At 46.0% G+C, this 20330-nt stretch overlaps 1 protein-coding gene across 3 annotated transcripts in view; it reads left to right on the plus strand.

Moving 5' to 3' along the window:
- RIF1 (replication timing regulatory factor 1) overlaps positions 1 to 20330 on the plus strand; it is a 438203-nt gene that overhangs the window by 32000 nt on the left and 385873 nt on the right. For all 3 annotated transcript variants that reach the window (XM_029605462.1, XM_029605460.1, XM_029605461.1), the window contains exons 7-9: positions 7603 to 7792; positions 15072 to 15164; positions 15259 to 15397. In XM_029605462.1, coding sequence (XP_029461322.1) covers positions 7603 to 7792; positions 15072 to 15164; positions 15259 to 15397 — 422 coding nt within the window. The remainder of the gene's footprint in view (positions 1 to 7602; positions 7793 to 15071; positions 15165 to 15258; positions 15398 to 20330) is intronic.

The following is a 20330-nucleotide window of genomic DNA, read 5'->3' on the forward strand; positions in this document are numbered from 1 at the left end:
ACCGCAAGTTGAAGATTCACCTAAAGTGGATGTTTGAGGTCCCTACGCAGTCTTTGGGCTACTATTTGGGCCAGCTTGATGCAGAGGGGTGTGGGGGTGCAGAAAGCACAGGATCTGGCTTCGTCAGGAGATGGTGCCCCGCAGTCAGCTTGTTTAGAGGCTGGGGTGCCTTATATAGCTGATGCGTTCTATGATTTGGTCGCATGACAGCCAGGAGTATCGTCTCGGTGGTGGCAGCCCGCAGGTTTTTGTGGCTGTGCAATTGGTCAGCGGATATCTATGAAGTTTGCTCCTCCTGGCTTTCTACCCCACCCATGGCAACTGATTAAGAACGCTGTCTTTGATTAATCCATATCTCTTGGTACCTTGTATTATAGTTGTCGTATACATTGTTATGCTCCTCAGCATTATATTTATTTATTTAATTTATTTATTGGAGATTTTTTATATACCGCGGTACGTAAAGGTCTACATCACTTCGGTTTACAGAAAACAATAACATAGCACAATGCTTTACAAGTAACAAGTTATACAGTAAAGAAAACAATAAATAGCAACAGGTTTTGCATATAACAGTAAATAGGAATGTGAACAATTAACTTCAACAGTAGTTGACAACTTTATACAGAAAATTAATTTTTTAAATTAGACATTGATCATCTATGGTATGCTTGTTCAAACAACCAAGTTTTGAGGTTTTGTTTGAACGTTATATATAAAGTTCTTGATACTGTAGCTGCCTAAAATACCCCTGTATATAGTCCTGGTTCTTAATACATATATATCTTAACACATTTATATCTCTTATATATATTTTGTTACTTTTCTTTTGATTGTTCTTTGTAAGGGCCATGCCCAAAAGTTATTAGTTGTATGTAAACCGATACGATGTGCAAATAGCTATCGGTATAGAAGAAAATCTAAATAAATAAATAAATAAATATGTGGTAGAAGGCTCAGCTGTGAAATCTTTCAAAGGGAAGTTTCTCTCCAGGGAGGATTTGGATCAGCTGATGCAGACATTGGGGAAACAGGCTGCCTGAGGATAAGCACGCTAGTAGGAAGGTGTTCCCGCCTCAAACCTGGTTCAGGGATTTGAGGAGATTTTGGTCTGGTAGGACCACCTCCAATGTGTCTGCGGAGCCGATGGGCAACCGCCAGCAGTCCTTTCATGGAGGCCGTAGAAGCTCCAGGGATGTGGCCGGTCAAGGGGCTGGTGGTGGAAGGTCAACACAAGGAAGCCAGGGTGTCCTCCTGCATAGAACCCATAGGGGGCAGCTTGTCCAGCTTTTACGTGGCGTGGACCAAGATTACCTTGGACTGTTGGGTGCTAGAGGTCATAAGAGACAACTACAGTCACATTTTTGTGCTCAGGGAGGCCTTTCTCGAGTCTCACGAGGCCTCACAGCAGGGTGGTGGATGCTGCAAAGATTACTGGATCTGCTTGCCATAGTGCCCGTGCTGCGGGAGGTACAAGGGTAGGGCAGGTACTCCATTTACTTTGTGGTTCCCAAGAAGGGAGGGCACCTTCCATCCCATTTTTGACTTGCAGAAGGTGAACAGGGCCCTTTGGGTGCCAGTTTTCTCTACTGGGAGACACTGTGCACGGTTGTAGTGACAGTCTGCAAAGGAGAGTTCCTGGCGTCCCTGGACTTGACGGAGGCATACCTTCATATTCCGATTTGGGTGGACCATCAGAAGTTTCTTCATTTCATAGTGCTGGGTCAGCATTTTCAGTTTCGGACCCTTCCTTTTGGACTGGCGATGGTGCCACGAGCCTTCACCAAGATGATGATGATGATGGTGGTGGTGGCTGCGGCCCTATGCAAGGAAGGAGTTCTGGTTTGTCCATACCTGGATGATTGGCTCATTCGAGCAAAGTCAGAGGAGGAGTATGAGAGGTAGCTTCAGCGGTGATGAACACTTTGCAATCACTAGGTTGGGTCATAAATATGTCAGAGCCATCTGGTTCCAACCCAGTCCTTGAAGTACCTGGGGGCTCTGTTTGATACCAGGAAAGGCAGAGTGCTCTTGTCGGAAGACTGAGTGAGGAGGTTGCAGGCACAGCGACACGCCTGTTTCGTCTTACGTTGCCAACAACTTGGGATTACTTTCAAGTGCTTGGTTCCATGGCATCCACGTTAGATTTGAGTTCATGGGCGTTTGCGCACATGAGACCTCTGCAGCTTTTTCTGTTGTTCAAGTGGGACCCATTGTCGGGACAGTATTGTCTGCCGTTGCCCTGCTGTGAGAATCCAGGCCTTCTCTCTATTAGTGACTGTCTCAGCACATTCTGATGAAGGGAATGGACCCTGAAACCCACGGATGCAGGTTTATGTGTTTTCGGACAATATGACAACAGTGGCGTTCATCAACCATCAAGGCGGGACAAATAGGTGGTGGTGGCTCTGGAGGCACAATGTTTGTTTGTGTAGGCAGCGTGCCATCTCGAGGGCATAGCATCTTCGCATGTTGCAGGGGTGGAAAACACAAGCAGACTTCCTCAGCAGGCAGCATCTGGACCTGGGAGAATGGGAGTTGTCCCACAAGGCTTGGAACCACATTTGTGCCTGGTGGCGGGTTCCCCAGCTGGGCCTCATGGCGACAAGCTTCAACGCAAAGACAGTTTTCTCAGTTGCAGACGTTTCGGTGGGTCTGGAAGCTCTAGCCTTCCCAACAACAAACACGAATGAACCCCAAACCAAGCCCTAACCCCCACAGACAAGGAAAACACCACTCGCACCCAACACACCATAATTAAATGTCTATCCACTCTATAGTCTTTATGCTATATCTATCAGGTTATTACCCATGATGTTTCTCCCTAGCATCTAATATTGTAACATACTAACACTGTCTCAGTTTCACCATATGTGTATATTTAACATGCTCCCCATGCCATTGCCACAGATACACCCTACATCAACTGTTACTGCTTATTACGATTACAAATGCTATTTATTGTTTATTACTATCACTACCATATTGTTTATTACGATCACAAATGTTATTTAACTATTTACTATTACCACCATCGTTTTTAATCATGTTACTGTTACTCCGCACTTTACTGCTTCTAGTGTTCTCTGTACCAAACAAAAGGAAATGTTTGACTTCCTGCACTTTTTAAGTTTTATATGTAAACCGATGTGATATGCAAATCGAACACCAGTATATAAAAACAAATAAATAAATAGTGTGCCCTAGATCATCGGGGATCCTGCTCTGTGTTTCTTCCTTGGCCTCTGGTCGGTCAAATTTTCAGGCATATAGAGGCACATCCTGGTTCCGTGGTGTTGATAGCGTCTGAGTGGTCGTGGTGTCCGTGGTTTGCAGATCTGGTGCATCTGGCGGTGGTCGGAGCCCTTTGGCTGGCTCATCTACCAAAGTTGCTGCATCAGGGACCCATATTTTCGGATTGAGAGGATCCCTTTTGTCTCACTACTTGGATTTTCAGAGGTGGCAGCTGTGTCTGGAAGGTTATTCGGAGCAGGTTATTTCCACGTTTCTTCAGGCTCATTGACCTGCCACTTTGGCGTATATTCAGGTCTGGAGGGCGTTTGAGTCTTGGTGACTTCGGAGACAGGTGCATCTCCTGTCAGTGGAGGTTCCTCTCTTTTTGGAACTTGTGCAGCAGGGCTTGTCTAAGGGTCTCACCTATAGTTCCATTCGCATTCAGGTGTCAGCTTTGGGCTGTCCTTGGGGCAAATGGTGAGGGAGGTTCTTGGCCTCGCATCTGGATATGGTGCGTTTCTTAAGAGGTCAAGCATTTGTGACTTATGGTCTGGAAGTTATACCCAGTTTGGAGCCTTAATTTGGTCTTGAGTTTTGTGTGGGGCTATGTTTGAGCCTTTGAGAAGAGCGACATGGAAGGCTTTGACTCTGAAGGCAGTGTTCCTAGTGGCTTTCTTTTCGGCCAGACAGGTTTTGGAGTTACAGGCTTTGTCTTTCAAGAATCTCTTTCTGCGGATTTCCTTGTGGACGGTCCCCTCTTGGTCTAAGGTGGGTGACCTCCTTTCATGTTAATCGGTAGACCTTCCGTATTTTCCGGATTGGTCTAAGATTCCCCTAGGGGCAGAGAGCTACATCTTTTGGATGTGAGGAGAACTCTGTTGCGTTATCTGGAGCTGTTGAATAGTTCCGGTGTTGTGATCACCTTTTTGTCCTGTATGGGGGCAGGATGAAGGGAGAGAGAGAGCCTCTAAGGCTATCATTTCCCATTGGTTGAAAGTGTCTATTTGTACGGCCTATATCTGTAAGGGCTGTCAGGTTCCAGCGGGGCTAAAGGCGCAGTCCACAAGATCACTAGCCACTTCCTGGGCAGAAAGTCAGGTGCTGTCGACTCAGTAGATTTGTAGGGCTGTGGTGTGGTCCTCATTGCATGCTTTCACCCGACATCACTGCGTGGATATGAGGGAGCAGGGCGAAGTGTTCTTTGGTGAGTGTTCTGTGTGCGGGTCTTTCGGGTTCCCGCCCAGCCTAGGGGTGCTTTGGTACATCCCACTTGTCTGGACTGATCTGGGTTTGTCCAGGAAAGGAAAATTAGTTCTTACCTGCTAAATTTCATTCCTGTAATACCACAGATCAGTCCAGAGATCCATCCCGTCACTGCTGAAAGACTGTTTTTTTGCCAAATGGTGGTTCAGGTTGGTTTGTATTTCAGGGTATTTGGGCAATTGTTGATCATGGTTTGGATTTTTCTGATTTAGTTTTTGGGCATGTTTTGGGGGCTTCCAACCTTATAGTTTTCCCTGTTAGCCCAAGAAAGTGGTTTTGGGGTTACATCTTGGCTTGGGTACAGGTCAATACTGAAGAGGCTGCAGGTGGCACTCTCTGTTATGTAGCAGTGCCTGAAAGTTTTGTTTCTCTGTCTCTATCTGCTGGTAGGGAGGCAAAATCCACTTGTTTTTGGACTGATCTGTGGTATTATAGGAATGAAAATTAGCAGGTAAGAACCAAATTCCCTTTTTTACTCAATGCATATTAAGCTCTGGAATTTGATGCTAGAGGATGTGGTGAAAGAATATTAGTGTAGCTACGTTTTAAAACAAAGATTTGGACAAATTTCTGGAGGAAAAGTCCATAAACAATTAAGGTGTACTTGGGGAAATCCACTGCTTATCCCAGTGATAAGCATCATGGCATCTATCTGTTATGCCCCTTAGGATCCTGCCAGGTGATATGGATTGGCCACTGTTGGAGACAGGATGCTGGGCTTGATGGACCTTTGGTCTGACCCAGTATGGCAAGTCTTACGTTCTCTGTTCAAGTTCCTCTATTTTGGGGGGATGTTACATTTGGCTCAGTTGAGGCCCATCATAAACCACTCTGCTCATTGGAGCAGAAAGGGGAGAATTTAAAGTATTTGCTTTGATACAGTAATACTGAGGTGCTGCAGTTGGCACAGTAATCTATAGCAGAGGTGCACATGTGATATTTCAAATCACTGAGAGGGCTGGAGTGGGGGAGACCTAAGATTTCCCCCTTGGAGTCTGGCCCTTTGAGGGATTTTAGATGCTGCAGAAGTGGGGCGATTTGGGCACAGGATTACCACAGAGAAATTTCAGATAAAGTGTCCGTAAAAATATTCTTAGGAATTTGGCAACCTTGTTACCTTCCCAAGAACTCTACCACCTGCCTCCCCCTTCCTCAGCATCTCTCCATTGATGCTGGGGGAGGTGACTGGTACAGGAGTGTGTGGATTACTCTCTTCCATTCCCACATATCCAATACACTCTCTTGTTCTCGCCTACTCCCTTCTCATCCCTTTACTTAACTCCCTCTCTTTTTCTTACTCTCAAATCCCTTCCTTCCTGTCATTCTCCCACATTCTTCCCATCACTTTCCTCTCCTCATACACATTCCCTTCCCTCCCTTCCTCTCAGGCTTATGTCCCTCACCCTCCATTCCCTTCCTTTCACACTCTTCCTGTTCACTTGTCCTCTTCTGTTAGAGAAGCTGGGATCCCTGCCAGTATCGAGGCCCTCACTGCACTGGAACCACTTCTTTTGCTGGTGGGGATTTAGGTCTCCAGCAGCATTTTCTGCACCACTTGGCTTTCATTTGCTGACAGAGGGTGGGGACCCCAGCAGGATTTCTGTGCTGCTGGACCTTCTCTTTTTCTGGTGAGGTTGGGGATCTTGGCCACCATTGCAGCCTTCACTGCTTCATATGAATTTTTCAGCATTGTGGCTCTTGCTGTGTCCACTGGGACAACTTATACTGGCAGGGGTTGTGAAGCCCACCAGCACTGAAGCCCTTACTGCCACCATGTGTGTGTGCAAAAAAAAAAAAAAAAAGTAAATCTTTGCAGGCCATTTGAGCTGCAGACAGAATGTTTGGGCTATAAAAGTAGTTTTGGGCCTGTTGTGATCTGAGGGCTATAGCTTGAGTACCCCTGCTCTATAGGGTAATCTCAGCAAAACAATTTTCTGTCTCCATCTGCTGGAGGGGAGCAAAACCATGCATCTGGACTTGTGTGTTAGGATTTGAGGAAATACAAACTAGCAGGTAAGAACTACATTTTTCCTTGTCTTAGTCACCAGATTATTTAGTATGCATGCTTCTTAAAATGTTGTGCTAAACAGAATGAGAATGAGCAAACAAATATTTCAGAAGATAAGTGAGAAATGTGGAAAACAAAGTAGAGATTTTTATTGCTATCTGAGAACTGAGCGCTACAGGACTGCTTTGAGATACAGGCCTAGAGCATTATATCTCCACCGCTGATCTATGGACTGGCACTGTTCCATTGCATTATTTTTGCTGGTCTGCAGCACTGAGGTGATCAAGGAAGTGAGACCAATGCCATCACTCCCCTGTTGCACACTGTACACCACAGCAATACCCTCTAATATCCTTCCTGGCCATTTTTTTCAGATGGCTAGCCCCAATGACATGATCACTGGAATGGTAGTTGTAGCAGCAGCATCTAAATATTAAGCAGCTGGCTAGAAACAGCATGCACTCCACGCTCAGGCGCTGCCTCATTTATGGAAGCTAGGAAGGAGGCAGGGCCTGAGAGCAGAGCAGGTTCTGGCTCCGTCTCCAGTGGGCAGTTTAACAATTAAATGCTGCAGCTTCTAAGGAGAAAAAGGGGGAGGGTTTTTAAACTGATTAGCTAAGATGGAGGGGGGAAGGGGCTTTTTATTTTCTTTAACTGATTAGCTGACTGTGAGGGAGAAAGAGGAAGGTCTTTTTTTTTTTTTTTTTTTTTTAACTGATGGCTGACTGGGAGGGAGAGGTTATTTTACTAAGAGCAGAGCAGTTGCTATTTACCTTCCTAAAATTGTGGACCAGCTGCATGACTGATCCATGAGAATGAGCCACCTCCTCTGCTCTTCGGTTCTTTGGGGGGTGGAGGCCACCCTCCCCTCCTAGTCATCAGCTCTGCAACTGGTTCAGATAATTTAAAAGAAGGTAGCTAGCTGAAGTTCATATAAACATTTGTGAAACACTAGCCTAGAGCACTGCATGTATATATCTAGATGGATGGAGTAATATCTAGGTAGATGGATGGATAGGTATAGCTACATAAATAACCAACCCTTTACCATTTCCCTGACTTTACTGATCCTGCACTTTTATTGTGGGTAATTTCAGACTTCTAGAACAAACTCCTGCTCAGATGGAAGTGGAGGCTGTCAGGTGGGCAAAGCTGATTATTCCTTTGGTGGTTCATGGCGCGTATAAGGTGCGGTTAAAGGGTGCCACTGCACTAGAGATGGGAATGCCACTTCTGCTTCAGAAGCAGCAGGAGATAGCAGTCATAACTGAACAGCTAATGACAACAGTAAGTAGAAATTTGGGGGTTCATTATAACAGCTGAGTGCCTGGAAATATTTTTATAGCTGTAATAACTGGATTCTTTTTAGACTCTGGAATATCATGTTTCAAATTGCACTTGCATGTTCATTTTTCTTTTCGCTGTAGAGTTCCTCGATCACAACTTCCTGTTCATACCCCAGATCAGTCCAGACAAGTGGATTTTGCATCCCTACCAGCTGAAGGAGGCAGAATAAAAGCTTTTCAGGCACTGCTACTTAACAGTGCCACCTGCAAGACTTGCTAGAGACATAAAGTTCCTGATGTAATAAATGACAGCTTCATGGAGCAATTGGTTCAGGAACCATCAAGAGAGGGAGCTATTTTAGATTTAATTCTTAGTGGAACGCAAGATTTGGTGAGAGAAATAACGGTGGTGGGGCCACTTAGCAATATTGATCATAACATGATCAAATTTGAACTAATAACTGGAAGGAGGACAATAGAGCTGCAGATTTACTTAACACTAAACTTTCAAAAGGGAAACTTTGATAAAATGAGAAAAATGAAAAAAACTGAAAGGTGCAGCTGTAAAGATTAAGTGTTCAACAGGCAGGGACATTGTTTAAAAATACAATCCTAGAGGCGCAGTCCATATGTATTCCACACATTAAGAAAGGTGGAAGGAAGGCAAAACGATTACCGTCATGGTTAAAAGTGAGGTGAAAGAGGCTATTTTAACCCAAAAAAAATCCTTCAAAAATTGGAAGAAGGATCCATCTGAAGAAAATAGGGTAAAACATAAGCATTGTCAAGTTAAGTGTAAAACATTGATAAGATAGGCAAAGAGAGAATTTGAAATGAAGTTGGCCATAGAGGCAAAAACTCATAATAAAAACTTTTTAAAATATATCCGAAGCAAGAAACCTGTGAGGGTGTCAGTTGGACCATTAGATGACCGAGGGGTTAAAGGGGCTCTTAGGGAAGATAAGGCCATTGCAGAAAGACTAAATGAATTCTTTGCTTCCGTGTTTACTAATGAGAATGTTGGGGAGATACCAGTTCCAGAGATGGTTTTCAGGGGTGATGAGTCAGACGAACTGAATGAAATCACTGTGAACCTGGAAGATGTAGTAGGCCAAATTGACAAACTAAAGAGTAGCAAATCACCTGGACCGGATGGTATGCATCCTAGGGTACTGAAGGAACTCAAAAATGAAATTTCTGATCTATTAGTTAAAATTTGTAACTTATCATTAAAATCATCCATTGTACCTGAAGATTGGAGGGTGGCCAATGTAAACCCAATATTAAAAGGCTCTAGTGAGCCTGACTTCAGTGCCAGGAAAAATAGTGGAAACTATTCTCAAGATCAAAATCGTAGAGCATTTAGAAAGACGTGGTTTAATGGAACACAGTCAACATGGATTTACCCAAGGGAAGTCTTGCCTAACAAATCTTCATTTTTTTGAAGGGGTTAATAAACACGTGGATAAAGGTGAACCGGTAGATGTAGTATATTTGGATTTTCAGAATTCATTTGACAAAGTTCCTCATGAGAGGCTTCTAACAAAACTAAAAAGTCATGGGATAGGAGGCGATGTCCTTTCGTGGATTACAAACTGGTTAAAAGACAGGAAACAGAGAGTAGGATTAAATGGTCAATTTTCTCAGTGGAAAAGGGTAAACAGTGGAGTGCCTCAGGGATCTGTACTTGGACCGGTGCTGTAAAGGAATAAGATGAGTGAAGTTATCAAATTTGAGGATGATAGAAAATTATTCAGAGTAGTTAAATCACAAGCGGATTGATACATTACAGGAGGACCTTGCAAAACTGTAAGATTGGGCATTCAAATGGCAGATGAAATTTAATATGGACAAGTGCAAGGTGTTGCATATAGGGAAAAATAACCCTTGCTGTAGTTACAGGATGTTAGGTTCCATATTAGGAGCTACCATCCAGGAAAAAGATCTAGGCATCATAGTGGATAATACTTTAAAATCATCAGCTCAGTGTGCTGCAGCACTCAAAAAAGCAAACAGAATGTTAGGAATTATTTTGAAGGGAATGGTTAATAAAACGGAAAATGTCATAATGCCTCTATCGCTCCATGGTGAGACCGCACCTTGAATACTGTGTACAATTCTGGTCGCCGCATCTCAAAAAAGATATAGTTGCAATGGCGAAGGTACAGAGAAGGGCAACCAAAATGATAAAGGGGATGGAACAGCTCTCCTATGTGGAAAGACTGAAGAGGTTAGGGCTGTTCAGCTTGGAGAAGAGGCGGCTGAGGGGGGGGATATGATAGAGGTGTTTAAGATCATGAGAGGTCTTGAATGAGTAGATGTGACTCTGTTATTTACACTTTTGAATAATAGAAGGGACTAGGGGGCATTCCATGAAGTTAGCAAGTAGCACATTTAAGACTAATCGGAGAAAATTCTTTTTCACTCAATGTACAATAAAGCTCTGGAATTTGTTGCCAGAGGATGTGGTTAGTGCAGTTAAGTTAGCTGGGTTCAAAAAAGGTTTGGATGGGTTGTTGGAGGAGAAGTTCATTAACGGCTATTAATCAAGTTTACTTAGGGAATAGCCACTGCTATTAATTGCATCAGTAGCATGGGATCTTCTTAGTGTTTGTATAATTGCCAGGTTCTTGTGGCCTAGTTTGGCCTCTGTTGGGAACAGGATGCTGGGCTTGATGGACCCTTGGTCTGACCCAGCATGGCAATTTCTTATGTTATGTTCCTTAGTATTTCTCTGTCTCCAGCAGATGGTAGAGGTGCAAACCTGCAGTCTATAGATTTAAAAAAAAAAAAAAAAAAATGAAGAAAATAAGGAAAAGAGAGAAGTTAAGTTCTGTCCTTTAAGAGGTGGTGCTCCCTGAGGTGCTAGGTTCCTTCATGGGCCTCGAGCAGAGAGGGGCGAGCCAGGGGGTTGGTGATCCCTGACTGTTTTCAGCCTTCCTCTTCCAGAAGAGGTGAAAGCCAGAGGTCCTGGTTCCCTCCCTACCTCTGAGGTCTTCAGTCCCCCAGCCTACAGCCGAAGTAGGAAAGTATACCCTTCATTTTTACTGGGTTCTTGGTTTATTGCTTGAACTGTTCCTTTAATAATAAAAAAAAACAGAGCAGTGCAGGGCTGATCGGACGCTGAGTGCTGAGCTGCAGGGTTGAGAAGCAGGCACTTTTGTGACCAGAGAGTGTTTTCGCCCCAGCAGGGAGCTGCTTTTAGCTGTGCTCCTGACATTGGGGTGACCTGTGGTGCTGGCAATTGCTCAATGATGCCACTCAGCGTGGGAAAGTGTGCCGGGCCTATGGAGTGAGGCATTCGCACCTCAATGCAGCCTCACTGTTCTCCAGCCGTAGCTCAGGAGGAAACCTCTGCGGAGGCTACAGTTGGCAAGCTGGATATGGTAGATGGTTTTGGCAGTGATACGCAGAGGGAAGCTTCTGGAGTTGACTTGGATGGAGGCCTATCTGCATTTCCCCATATGATTGGACCATCAGAGGTTTCTGTGGTTCAATTTTGGGCTCTTCCCTTCTGGTTGATAACAGCACCATGAACCTTCATGAAAATGAGGGTGGTAGTGGCGGCGTCTCTCAGAAAGGAAGGAACATAAGAACATGCCATAATGGGTCAGACCAAGGGTCCATCAAGCCCAGCATCCTGTTTCCAACAGTGGCCAATCCAGGCCATAAGAACCTGGCAAGTACTCAAAAACTAATTCCCTGTACATACCCGGATCAGTCCAGACCGTGGGTTGAGCCTCCTTTCCAGCAGGTGGAGACAGACTAAAACTTGAAAGGCTGTCCTACATGAGGACAGAGCCTATCCTGTAACCCTTTAGTATTTGTCTCCGGCAGGTGCATCAGCTCACCCTTCGGTCTACTGATTTCGGCTAGTTAGCCGGCTATCCTTTTTATTTCCTTGGATCAAGCAAGTAATTCTTTTTAGTAGTTAGATTGGCTCTTTCTTTCTTTAAAAAAAAAAAAAAAAAAAAAAAAAAAATTTTTTTTTCTGTGCAGGAGATGGTACCGTCTCCTGGCTCTTGCCAGACTCGGGGGGGCTTCGCCCCTTGTGCGGAGCATAGCCTGAGTCCGTGGTTGCTTCCAGGTGTGGGGACAGAGTCTGGTGGTCCAGTTCTCGTCTCCCCCTCTTCTGGCTGCCGAGGGGGCTTAGAGCCCCAGTGCTGTGCTCAGTTAAAAAAAAAAAAAAAAAGTGTCTAAAGGTTTAAAAGTTATTTCTTTAACTTTTTACAGCACTTACAAAATATTTTTCACATTTTTATTCTTTTGGTTCTCAGGGGGCTTGAACCGGCAGCCAGACAGGCAGGAGTCAGCAGGTTTTCTCCCCTGCTTCACTCCTGCCGGGGGCTGCCAATCATCTCTATTTTTGATTTTTTTCTCCTCAGAGCGGCTTCCCTCATGCTGCGGCCGGCAGTCTGCCTTGCCCGTGGGCAGACCTCGTCGCGATTTTAGCTAACTCATCAGGGCAAAGCCAGCGTTCGATGTGGTAAGTCGCGGAGAAGTTGCGGTCTCTTGGCTGGGTGGTGAACCTGGCAAAGACTCTTCTGCAGCTGTCTCAGTTGTTGGAGTATCTGGGGGCGCACGTCCAGACAAGGTGTTCCTTGCCGCGGACAAGATTACAAAGTTGCAGTGGCAGGTGCTGTGGCTACTACATCTGTTGGTGCTCAGTCTGGGATGATTTGCAGGTCCTGGGCTCTATGGCTTCATCCTGGAATAGGTTCCATGGGCGTTTTCTCACTTGTGGACTCTTCAGAGGGCGCTTTTGTTCCGTTGGAGGAGTTTCAGCTTCTGTTAACACTTCAAGAGGGTTCCAGGGCCAGTCTCTCTCGTGGTGGCTGTTGTGACCCACTTTGGAGAGAGGAGTGGATCTGGATATTCCGAACTTGGGTGGTAGTGACTCCGGATGACAGCCTCAAAGGTTGGGGGGCTATGTCAAGGTCAGTGGTCATCTGTGGGAGATGTCCTTGTCAATCAACCTTTTGGAAATGAGGATGGTTCGCAGGGAGTTACTGGCCTCTTCTGCCGTGGATTAAAGGGTGACAGTATGCGTGTTCTCGGACAATGCGACTACAGTGACATATGTCAGTCGTCAAGGCAGGACAAGGAGATGACTTGTGGCTTTTTCAGGCCCAGGAGCAATTTCTCTGACCTGAGAAACATCTAGCGGGATTAGTGGAGGCTCATGTGGCTGGAGTGGATGAGGTGCAGGTGGATTATCTCAGCCGGCAGCAGCTGGATCTGGGGGAGTGTGAGTTGGCCACAGAGGCTTTGGCTCTTTCGGACTGAGTGGGGCCTTCCCCACTTAGATCTGATGTTGTGAGGGAATGCCAAGGCAAGGCGGTTATATGACCGCTGGAGGGGGAGGTCAGGTCTGAGGGGATTGATGCTCTAGTTCAGCCTTTGCCAACAAGATGACTCCTGTACGTGTTTCCCCCATCACCTCCTGTAGGGTTAGTGTTGCGTCACATAGACTAGCATCCTGGACGGGTGATCCTTGTAGTGCCAGAGAGGCTGTGACTTGCGTGGTTTGTGGTTCTAGTTCATCTAGCAATAGATGGTCCCATCTGATTTGGTTCATCTGAAGAGGTTCCAGCAAAAAGGAACCATCTCTTTGCATCAGGCAGATCAGCTTTGTCTCACAGCTTGGCTTTTGAAAGGCGGCAGTTTTGTTTAAAGGGGTACTCTTGAGCTGGTGATTGCTACTTTGCTCCAGGCTAGGAGTCCAGCCACTTCTCTGGCGTATATCAGAGTGTGGAAAGTGTTTGTTTGAGTTGTGGTTTTTGGCAGAAGGCCTAGAGCCTTTACGAGTGGACATCTAAGTCTTAGCCTTTTTGCAGAAGGACTTGGCAAAGGGACTGGCCTACAGTTTGCTTTGAGTAGAGGTAGCAGCCTTAGGATGTTTTTGAGCAAGCTATGAGGGATGCATTTGGCTTTCCATTAGGACATTGCTTGTCTTAAGGGAGTGAAGCTTTTGCGCTTGCCGGTCCGTAGGATGTGCCCATCGTGGAACTTTAATCTGGTGTTTCAGGTTCTGTATGGTCCTTTGAGCTGTTAAGACAGGCATCTTTCAAAGATGTAACCTTGAAGACCATCTTCTTAGGTGGCTATTTGTTTGGCCAGGCAGGTTTCGGAGCTTCAATCTTTGTCATGTAAGTCTCCTTTTCTGTGGATTATGAACGACAGGGTTTTGTTGTGAACAATTCCTTTTTACTGAAGGTCTTCTCTTCCTTTTATCTTAACCAGACAGAGGAGCTATTGGCATCAGACACGACACATGTGAAGGAGCTACGCTTATAGGATGTTTGCTGGGCGAGGTTGCATTGTGTTAAGGTCACTAGCAACTTTCAGCGGTCAGATCTTCTGTTTCCACTTTTCTATGGCGTAAAGAAGGGAAATAGGGCATCCAAAGCCATGATTGCTCACTGAAGGAAACAATTTTCTTGACTTATTTCTGATAGGGTTAAACATTTCCAAAGGGGTTGCAGGGACATTCTACTAGAGCGCAGGCAGCCTCCTGGATGGTGTCAGCTGGTATCACTGCAGGAAATCTGTCAGGTGAAGACATGGACTTACTTGCACACTTTTTACCAAACATTAACAATTGGATGATCGGGAGTTGGAGGAGGCCATGTTTGGGGAAAGTGTTTTATGTGCGAGTCTTTCGAGTGCCCACCCAGTGTAGGGGAGCTTGAGTACATCCCACTTGTCTGGACTGATAATGGGTATGAACAGGAAAGGAAAATTGGTTCCTACCTGCTAATTTTTGTTCCTGGAATGCTGCAGATCAGTCCAGAAGCTCATCCCCTTAGAGACTGAAAGATCTTTGTCACTTCTGTATATTGATAAAGCTGATCTCTGTGATGTGGTCATTTCCTGTGTATGTTCGGGGCTCCAGCTGTGTTTTTCTCTGGTTGCCCTAGTTGGGGAGTTAGTTGGTTTTTCAGAGTAGAGATCTTGGCTTCAGTACAGGTCAATACTGAAGGATTGCAGGTGGCACTCTCGGTTAAGTAGCAGTGCCTGCAAACTTTTTATTCTCTGCCTCCATCTGCTGGTAGGGATGCAAAACCCACTTGTCTTGACTGATCTGTGGTATTCTAGGAATGAAAATTAGCAGGTGAGAACCAGTTTTCCTTTTCTTGTCTGTTTTTAATTTTTTTGAACTTTATAAAATTGAAATGGTGCTAGTCTTGTGCAGAGAATGGAAGATACTTTACTGTTTTTTGTCTATTCCTTTTCCACTGTTTTTTTTTTCATTATTCTTCTGTATTTTTTACTTTCAGAAAATTATTTCAGAACTTCAGAGATTATTCTCAACTAAAAATGAGACGTTTGTTTTGAAACTGTGGCCTCTCTTTGTCAAGTTACTTGGAAAGGTAAAACATGAAGACGTAGCTTTCTTGTTGGTCTTAATATTTTTTTGACAATGAATTTTACCCAATTTCATTTTCTTTACTTCTAAAACTGCAGACATTGCATCGTAGTGGGAGTTTTATTAACTCCTTGTTACAGTTAGAAGAGCTTGGATTTCGAAGTAGTTCTCCACCAGTTAAGAAAATAGCATTTATTGCTTGGAAAGGCTTAATAGATAACTTCGCTTTGAATCCAGGTAAGCTAGGCATTGAAAAAATCTTGTTGGTTTCTTTTGCATTTTAGTTTTGAAGCACTAGAAAATTAATTTTTCTAAACAGGCTAAATGATCTGACCTCTCTTATTGTATGCACAGTAATATAAGATTTGCCAAACTGGGTCAGTCTATGGCTGAAGCCCAGTATCCTTCTCTAGACTGTTGCAAGATTTTGGTGGTTAGGGCCTTTATAAGATGTGTAGAATTATCTATCTGCCGTAGTGCAGTTCCATTTTCTAGAAGTCGGATATATTGAAACTGGATTGTGGCATTCCTGACTTATGTTAATAGCCTGTGATCTGTCTTTCATAAATGTCTTCTCCATATTTGAACAGTGTGCTGTCATCACATTGGTACACTAGAAGCTGAAATTACGTCTTACCTAATTTCCTTTCCTCAAATTTATTTATTTATTTATTTATTTATTTATTTATTTAACATTTTTTTATACCGGCATTCGTAGGACACATCATGTCGGTTCACAATTAACTGAGAAAGGAAATTACATTGAACAGGGGGGTTTTAACTGGGAGATATTGGATAATAATTGGATAAAAAGAACAAGGTAAATAGCGAAGTACGAGAGAAAGAGAAAGCAAGCATGGATAACTTAAATTGGAAATTAAGGCAAGCCAGACCACAGCAGTGGGTTGTGCACTCCAACCAGCAGTTGGAGATGGAAAGCAAAGACCCGCTGTGCTCAGGTGCCAGCCAGCCAGTATTTCTCCAAAAGTAAACTGTAGACACTAACCACTAATAATAATTTTGTGGCCTACAAACACTATTTAACTTAACCTTGTGGATTCTTTTAATTTTTTTTTTTTTTTTTTAAATAATGGAAACGCTGGACTCGGCTCCACTAACAATAGTCCCTTAGGACAGAGTATTTTAGAAGAAGAACAGAACTCACCCAATTCATGGGAGTCAAGCTGCATTAAAGATCCTGGAACCTCATTCTTTTCTGGACAAGGATCTAGCAACACAGAAAAAAGTTGGCCACCTTAGGGCAGCCCCTGGCAGGAAGGTGGACTGGCTTGCCTTACTTCGAGGAAAGGAAATTATCAGGTAAGATGTAATTTCACCACCTTCTTCATCCAGGTAATCCAGTCCACACCAAAGCTGCTACAAAAGGCAGGAGGCTGCCTGAGGCCTAAGCAGCACTGCCCTAGCAAAGGTGGAGTCCTCCAGCGCTGCCACATCCAGTCAGTAATAACTGGAAAACGTTTGCAAAGAAGACCACGTCGCCGCTGTACAGATCTCTGCCGTAGAAAGCAAACACAATTCTGCCCAAAAAACCGCCTGAGCCTGTGTCGAATGCGCTCTGATTTTTGGAATCCACATAGGCTGCTGACACTACTCCTTTAATCCAACGAGCCACCATGCCCTGAGAAGCTGCCTCTCCCTTCACACCCCCCCCCCCCCCCAATGAAGAACAAAAAGCCTATCCAAGTTCGAAACAACATTTCCCTGTACGTACCAGGATCAGTCCAGACTGCTGGGTTATGCCTCCCGTCCAGCAGATGGAGTCAGAGAGAAACTGAAAAGGCACCACTCATATACCCTGGTGCGCCCCCTGCGATCCTTCAGTATATCTCTGACTCCAGCAGATGAGAGAGCATAACCTGCGGTCCTGATCTCCTGTAAATTGGGAGGGGGTTTTCCCTATCAGGTTTGACTTACGATTTTCTGAGGAATCCTGTGACTGGATCAATTTAATTACAGGCCTAGTTTAACACTGTTATTTTCTGAGGAATCCTGTGACTGGATCAATTTAATTACAGGCCTAGTTTAACACTGTTAATAGGAGCAGTAGCAGGCAAGGCAGGGCACTGCCCTTCAGCCTTTTCCCGGAGTTTCTCTCTGCCCTGCCCAGTGAGAGGAGGGGAGAATTAATCGGTGGGCCGGTCACTCTCCCTCTCCGCCTCCTGAGAAGTTTAATTCCTCGGAGAAGTTAGTCAGATGGGTATGCTACACCCTCTGCAGGCTCCATTGTATAATTGAATTGTGAGGTTTTTCATAGCTGCCGGTAGCAGCGCTATACACGTTTCAAAAAAAAACAAAAAAAAACGAGGTAATTTATTTTTACTCTGCCTGCCTTACTCACTGTGGTCTCCGGAAGGGGTGGCTTGTCACCCGGCCCCTTTTCGCGCCGTTTTTTCTTCTTAAAAAAAAAAAAATGCCCAGAGGGTCAGTTTGTACTGCATGTGGGGAGCCGGGCCGCCGGCTCTCCCGCGAGGGCCTTTGCTCCCGGTGCCTTCCCGGGGGTGAGGGCTCCTCGCGGGGGCCAGCCGTGGCCGGGAGCTCTCCCTCACCGCGACTTGGGGCTCGGGCAGCGTCGGGCAAAACGCGGCAGTCCTCGCTGCCGGTATGAGGGAAAATTCGGCGGCCATTTTAGAAGTGCCTGATTGCAATGCCGTTTCGTCGGAGGAGGGAGAGGACCTCCCACCGCTGTCCCCACCGGACCTTAGCCCCCACAGACCCCGCGGTTTATCAGGGCTTCTAGATTTGCCACCTATGGGAGCCAAGGGAGGTTCTTTAAAAAGACCTCATCCATTTACCTCACAATATGTTCTTTTGCTCCATAAGGCCTATATGGAGGCCGAAGCTGAATGGGAGCAGGGTGCTCCTGCCCCAGATAAATGTGGCAAAATTTCTACTAACTTGGGAGGGGATCCAAATCCAGATCCTCCTCCTCCTCCTCCTCCTCCTAAACCTTTACGGCATATAGCTCCGGACCCTATTTCACCGGACCCACCCGTTCCGGATTCTGGTACGGAGGTGGGGGGTACGGACCCAGCTGACCCAGTTGAAGGGGACGATCCTCTCATTCTTCGGTTATTTCATAAAGAAGAATTAGATCCCTTGATCATTCATGTTCTTCAAGAACTAAGAATTCCGGTACCCCAGATTGAAACGAATTCCCAGCCAGGGGATTTTGAGTTAGACGGGCTTGCACACCCTCACATGCTTTTCCTTTTCACAGTAAACTGTTTCAGCTTGTATCCAAGGAATGGGATAATCCGGAGGCTACTCTGAGTCAGCCGCGCTATGGATAAGCTTTACCCACTCCCTGCTGATTCTTTGGAGCTCCTTAGGGTGCCAAAGGTGGATTCGGCGGTCACTGCCATGGCAAAACATACCACCATCCCCGTAACTGGGGGTACGGCCCTTAAGGATCTTCAAGATCGGAAGTTGGAGATGTTGCTTAAGCGAATCTTTGAGGTTTCAGCATTGGGAGTACGGGCGGCCGTTTGCAGTTGTATGGTACAAAGGGCTACCCTTCGCTGGGTACAACAGATGTTGACATCTCAGGATCTGCCTCCGGGGGAAGCTGAGAAAGCAAACCGCATAGAATCCGCGGTGGCCTACGCCGCGGATGCCTTCTATGATCTCCTCCGCACTTCGGCACGGTCTATGTCTTCAGCAGTGTCCGCACGGCGGTTACTCTGGCTGCGTCACTGGGCAGCAGACTCTTCCTCCAAGGCCCAACTCGGTTCCTTTCCTTTTCGGGGCAAACTATTATTTGGCACAGAGTTAGAAGACCTTATTCGATCTTTGGGGGAGAATAAGGTGTTCAAGTTGCCAGAGGACAAGCCGAGATTTTTTCGTACTTCGGGTAACTTTCGCGGGCGATTTCGCGGGCAGCGCTGTTTTCGATCGGGGAGGGGTTCCTCTTACGCTTCAAGACAGCCGTCTACGCGTTCCCAAGCATGGACTCCTTCCTTTCGTGGTAGAAGGCCAGCCCGCGCAGGGGCGTCTCATACCTTCGCCACCTCTAAGGCGGCTCAATGAAGGGACGCAGGTCCATTCCTCCGTCCCGGAGGTCGGAGGACGACTCTCTTACTTTCGGGAGGAATGGGCCGCAATTACCACCGACCAATGGGTCCTCGACATTATAACTCACGGATACGCCTTAGATTTTGCACGGCCCCTGCGCGATTTGTTCCTTATCTCTCCCAGCGGTTCTCTGGTAAAACAACAGCGGATTGCTCAAACCCTGCAGCGGTTGCAGGCGATGGGAGCCATAGTGCCAGTACCGCCCGCCGAACAACGCACAGGCCGTTATTCCATCTATTTCATCGTTCCCAAAAAGGAGGGCACATTCCGCCCTATTCTGGATCTCAAGCGGGTCAACAAGGCATTGCGCATTCCGCGGTTTCGGATGGAAACCCTGCGCTCAGTCATCGCTGCGGTCCACAAAGGAGAGTATTTGGCTTCCTTAGATCTCACAGAGGCTTACTTGCACATAGGAATACAAGAGTTCCATCAACGATTTCTCCGCTTTATGGTCCTGGGATCTCATTTCCAGTTCTGTGCCCTTCCGTTCGGACTGGCGACCGCTCCAAGAGTATTCACCAAGGTAATGGTGGTGGTGGCAGCGAGCCTCCGGAGGGACGGAGTATTGGTCCACCCGTATTTGGACGACTGGCTCATTCGGGCAAAATCGCGTCGTCTCTGCGAGGTCGCAATTCAGACAGTACTCCACCGACTACACTCCTTGGGTTGGGTAGTCAATTATCCCAAGAGCCAACTGATTCCCTCCCAGAGTTTGGAATTTCTGGGCGCCTCGTTCGATACAAGAGTGGGAAAAGTTTTCCTGCCGCAGGCAAGGATGGAGCGTCTGATGGCGCACGTTCGTCGTCTCCTAGCCCTTCCCTTGCCAGTGGTATGGGATTATTTACAGGTTCTTGGTTATATGGCGTCCACCCTGGATTTGGTTCCGTGGTCTTTTGCGCATATGCGGCCGCTACAGAGGGCGCTTCTGTCGCGTTGGGATCCCAAATCAGAGGAGTTTCAGATATCTTTGCCACTCCTACACCCAGCAAGGACCAGTCTGCAATGGTGGTTGGATCCGGTCCACTTGCTCCAAGGCATTGATTTGGAACCACCCCAATGGATCATTGTCACGACCGAT

The sequence above is a fragment of the Rhinatrema bivittatum genome, chromosome 6 (assembly GCF_901001135.1).
Source record: "Rhinatrema bivittatum chromosome 6, aRhiBiv1.1, whole genome shotgun sequence".
Lineage (NCBI taxonomy): Eukaryota > Metazoa > Chordata > Amphibia > Gymnophiona > Rhinatrematidae > Rhinatrema > Rhinatrema bivittatum.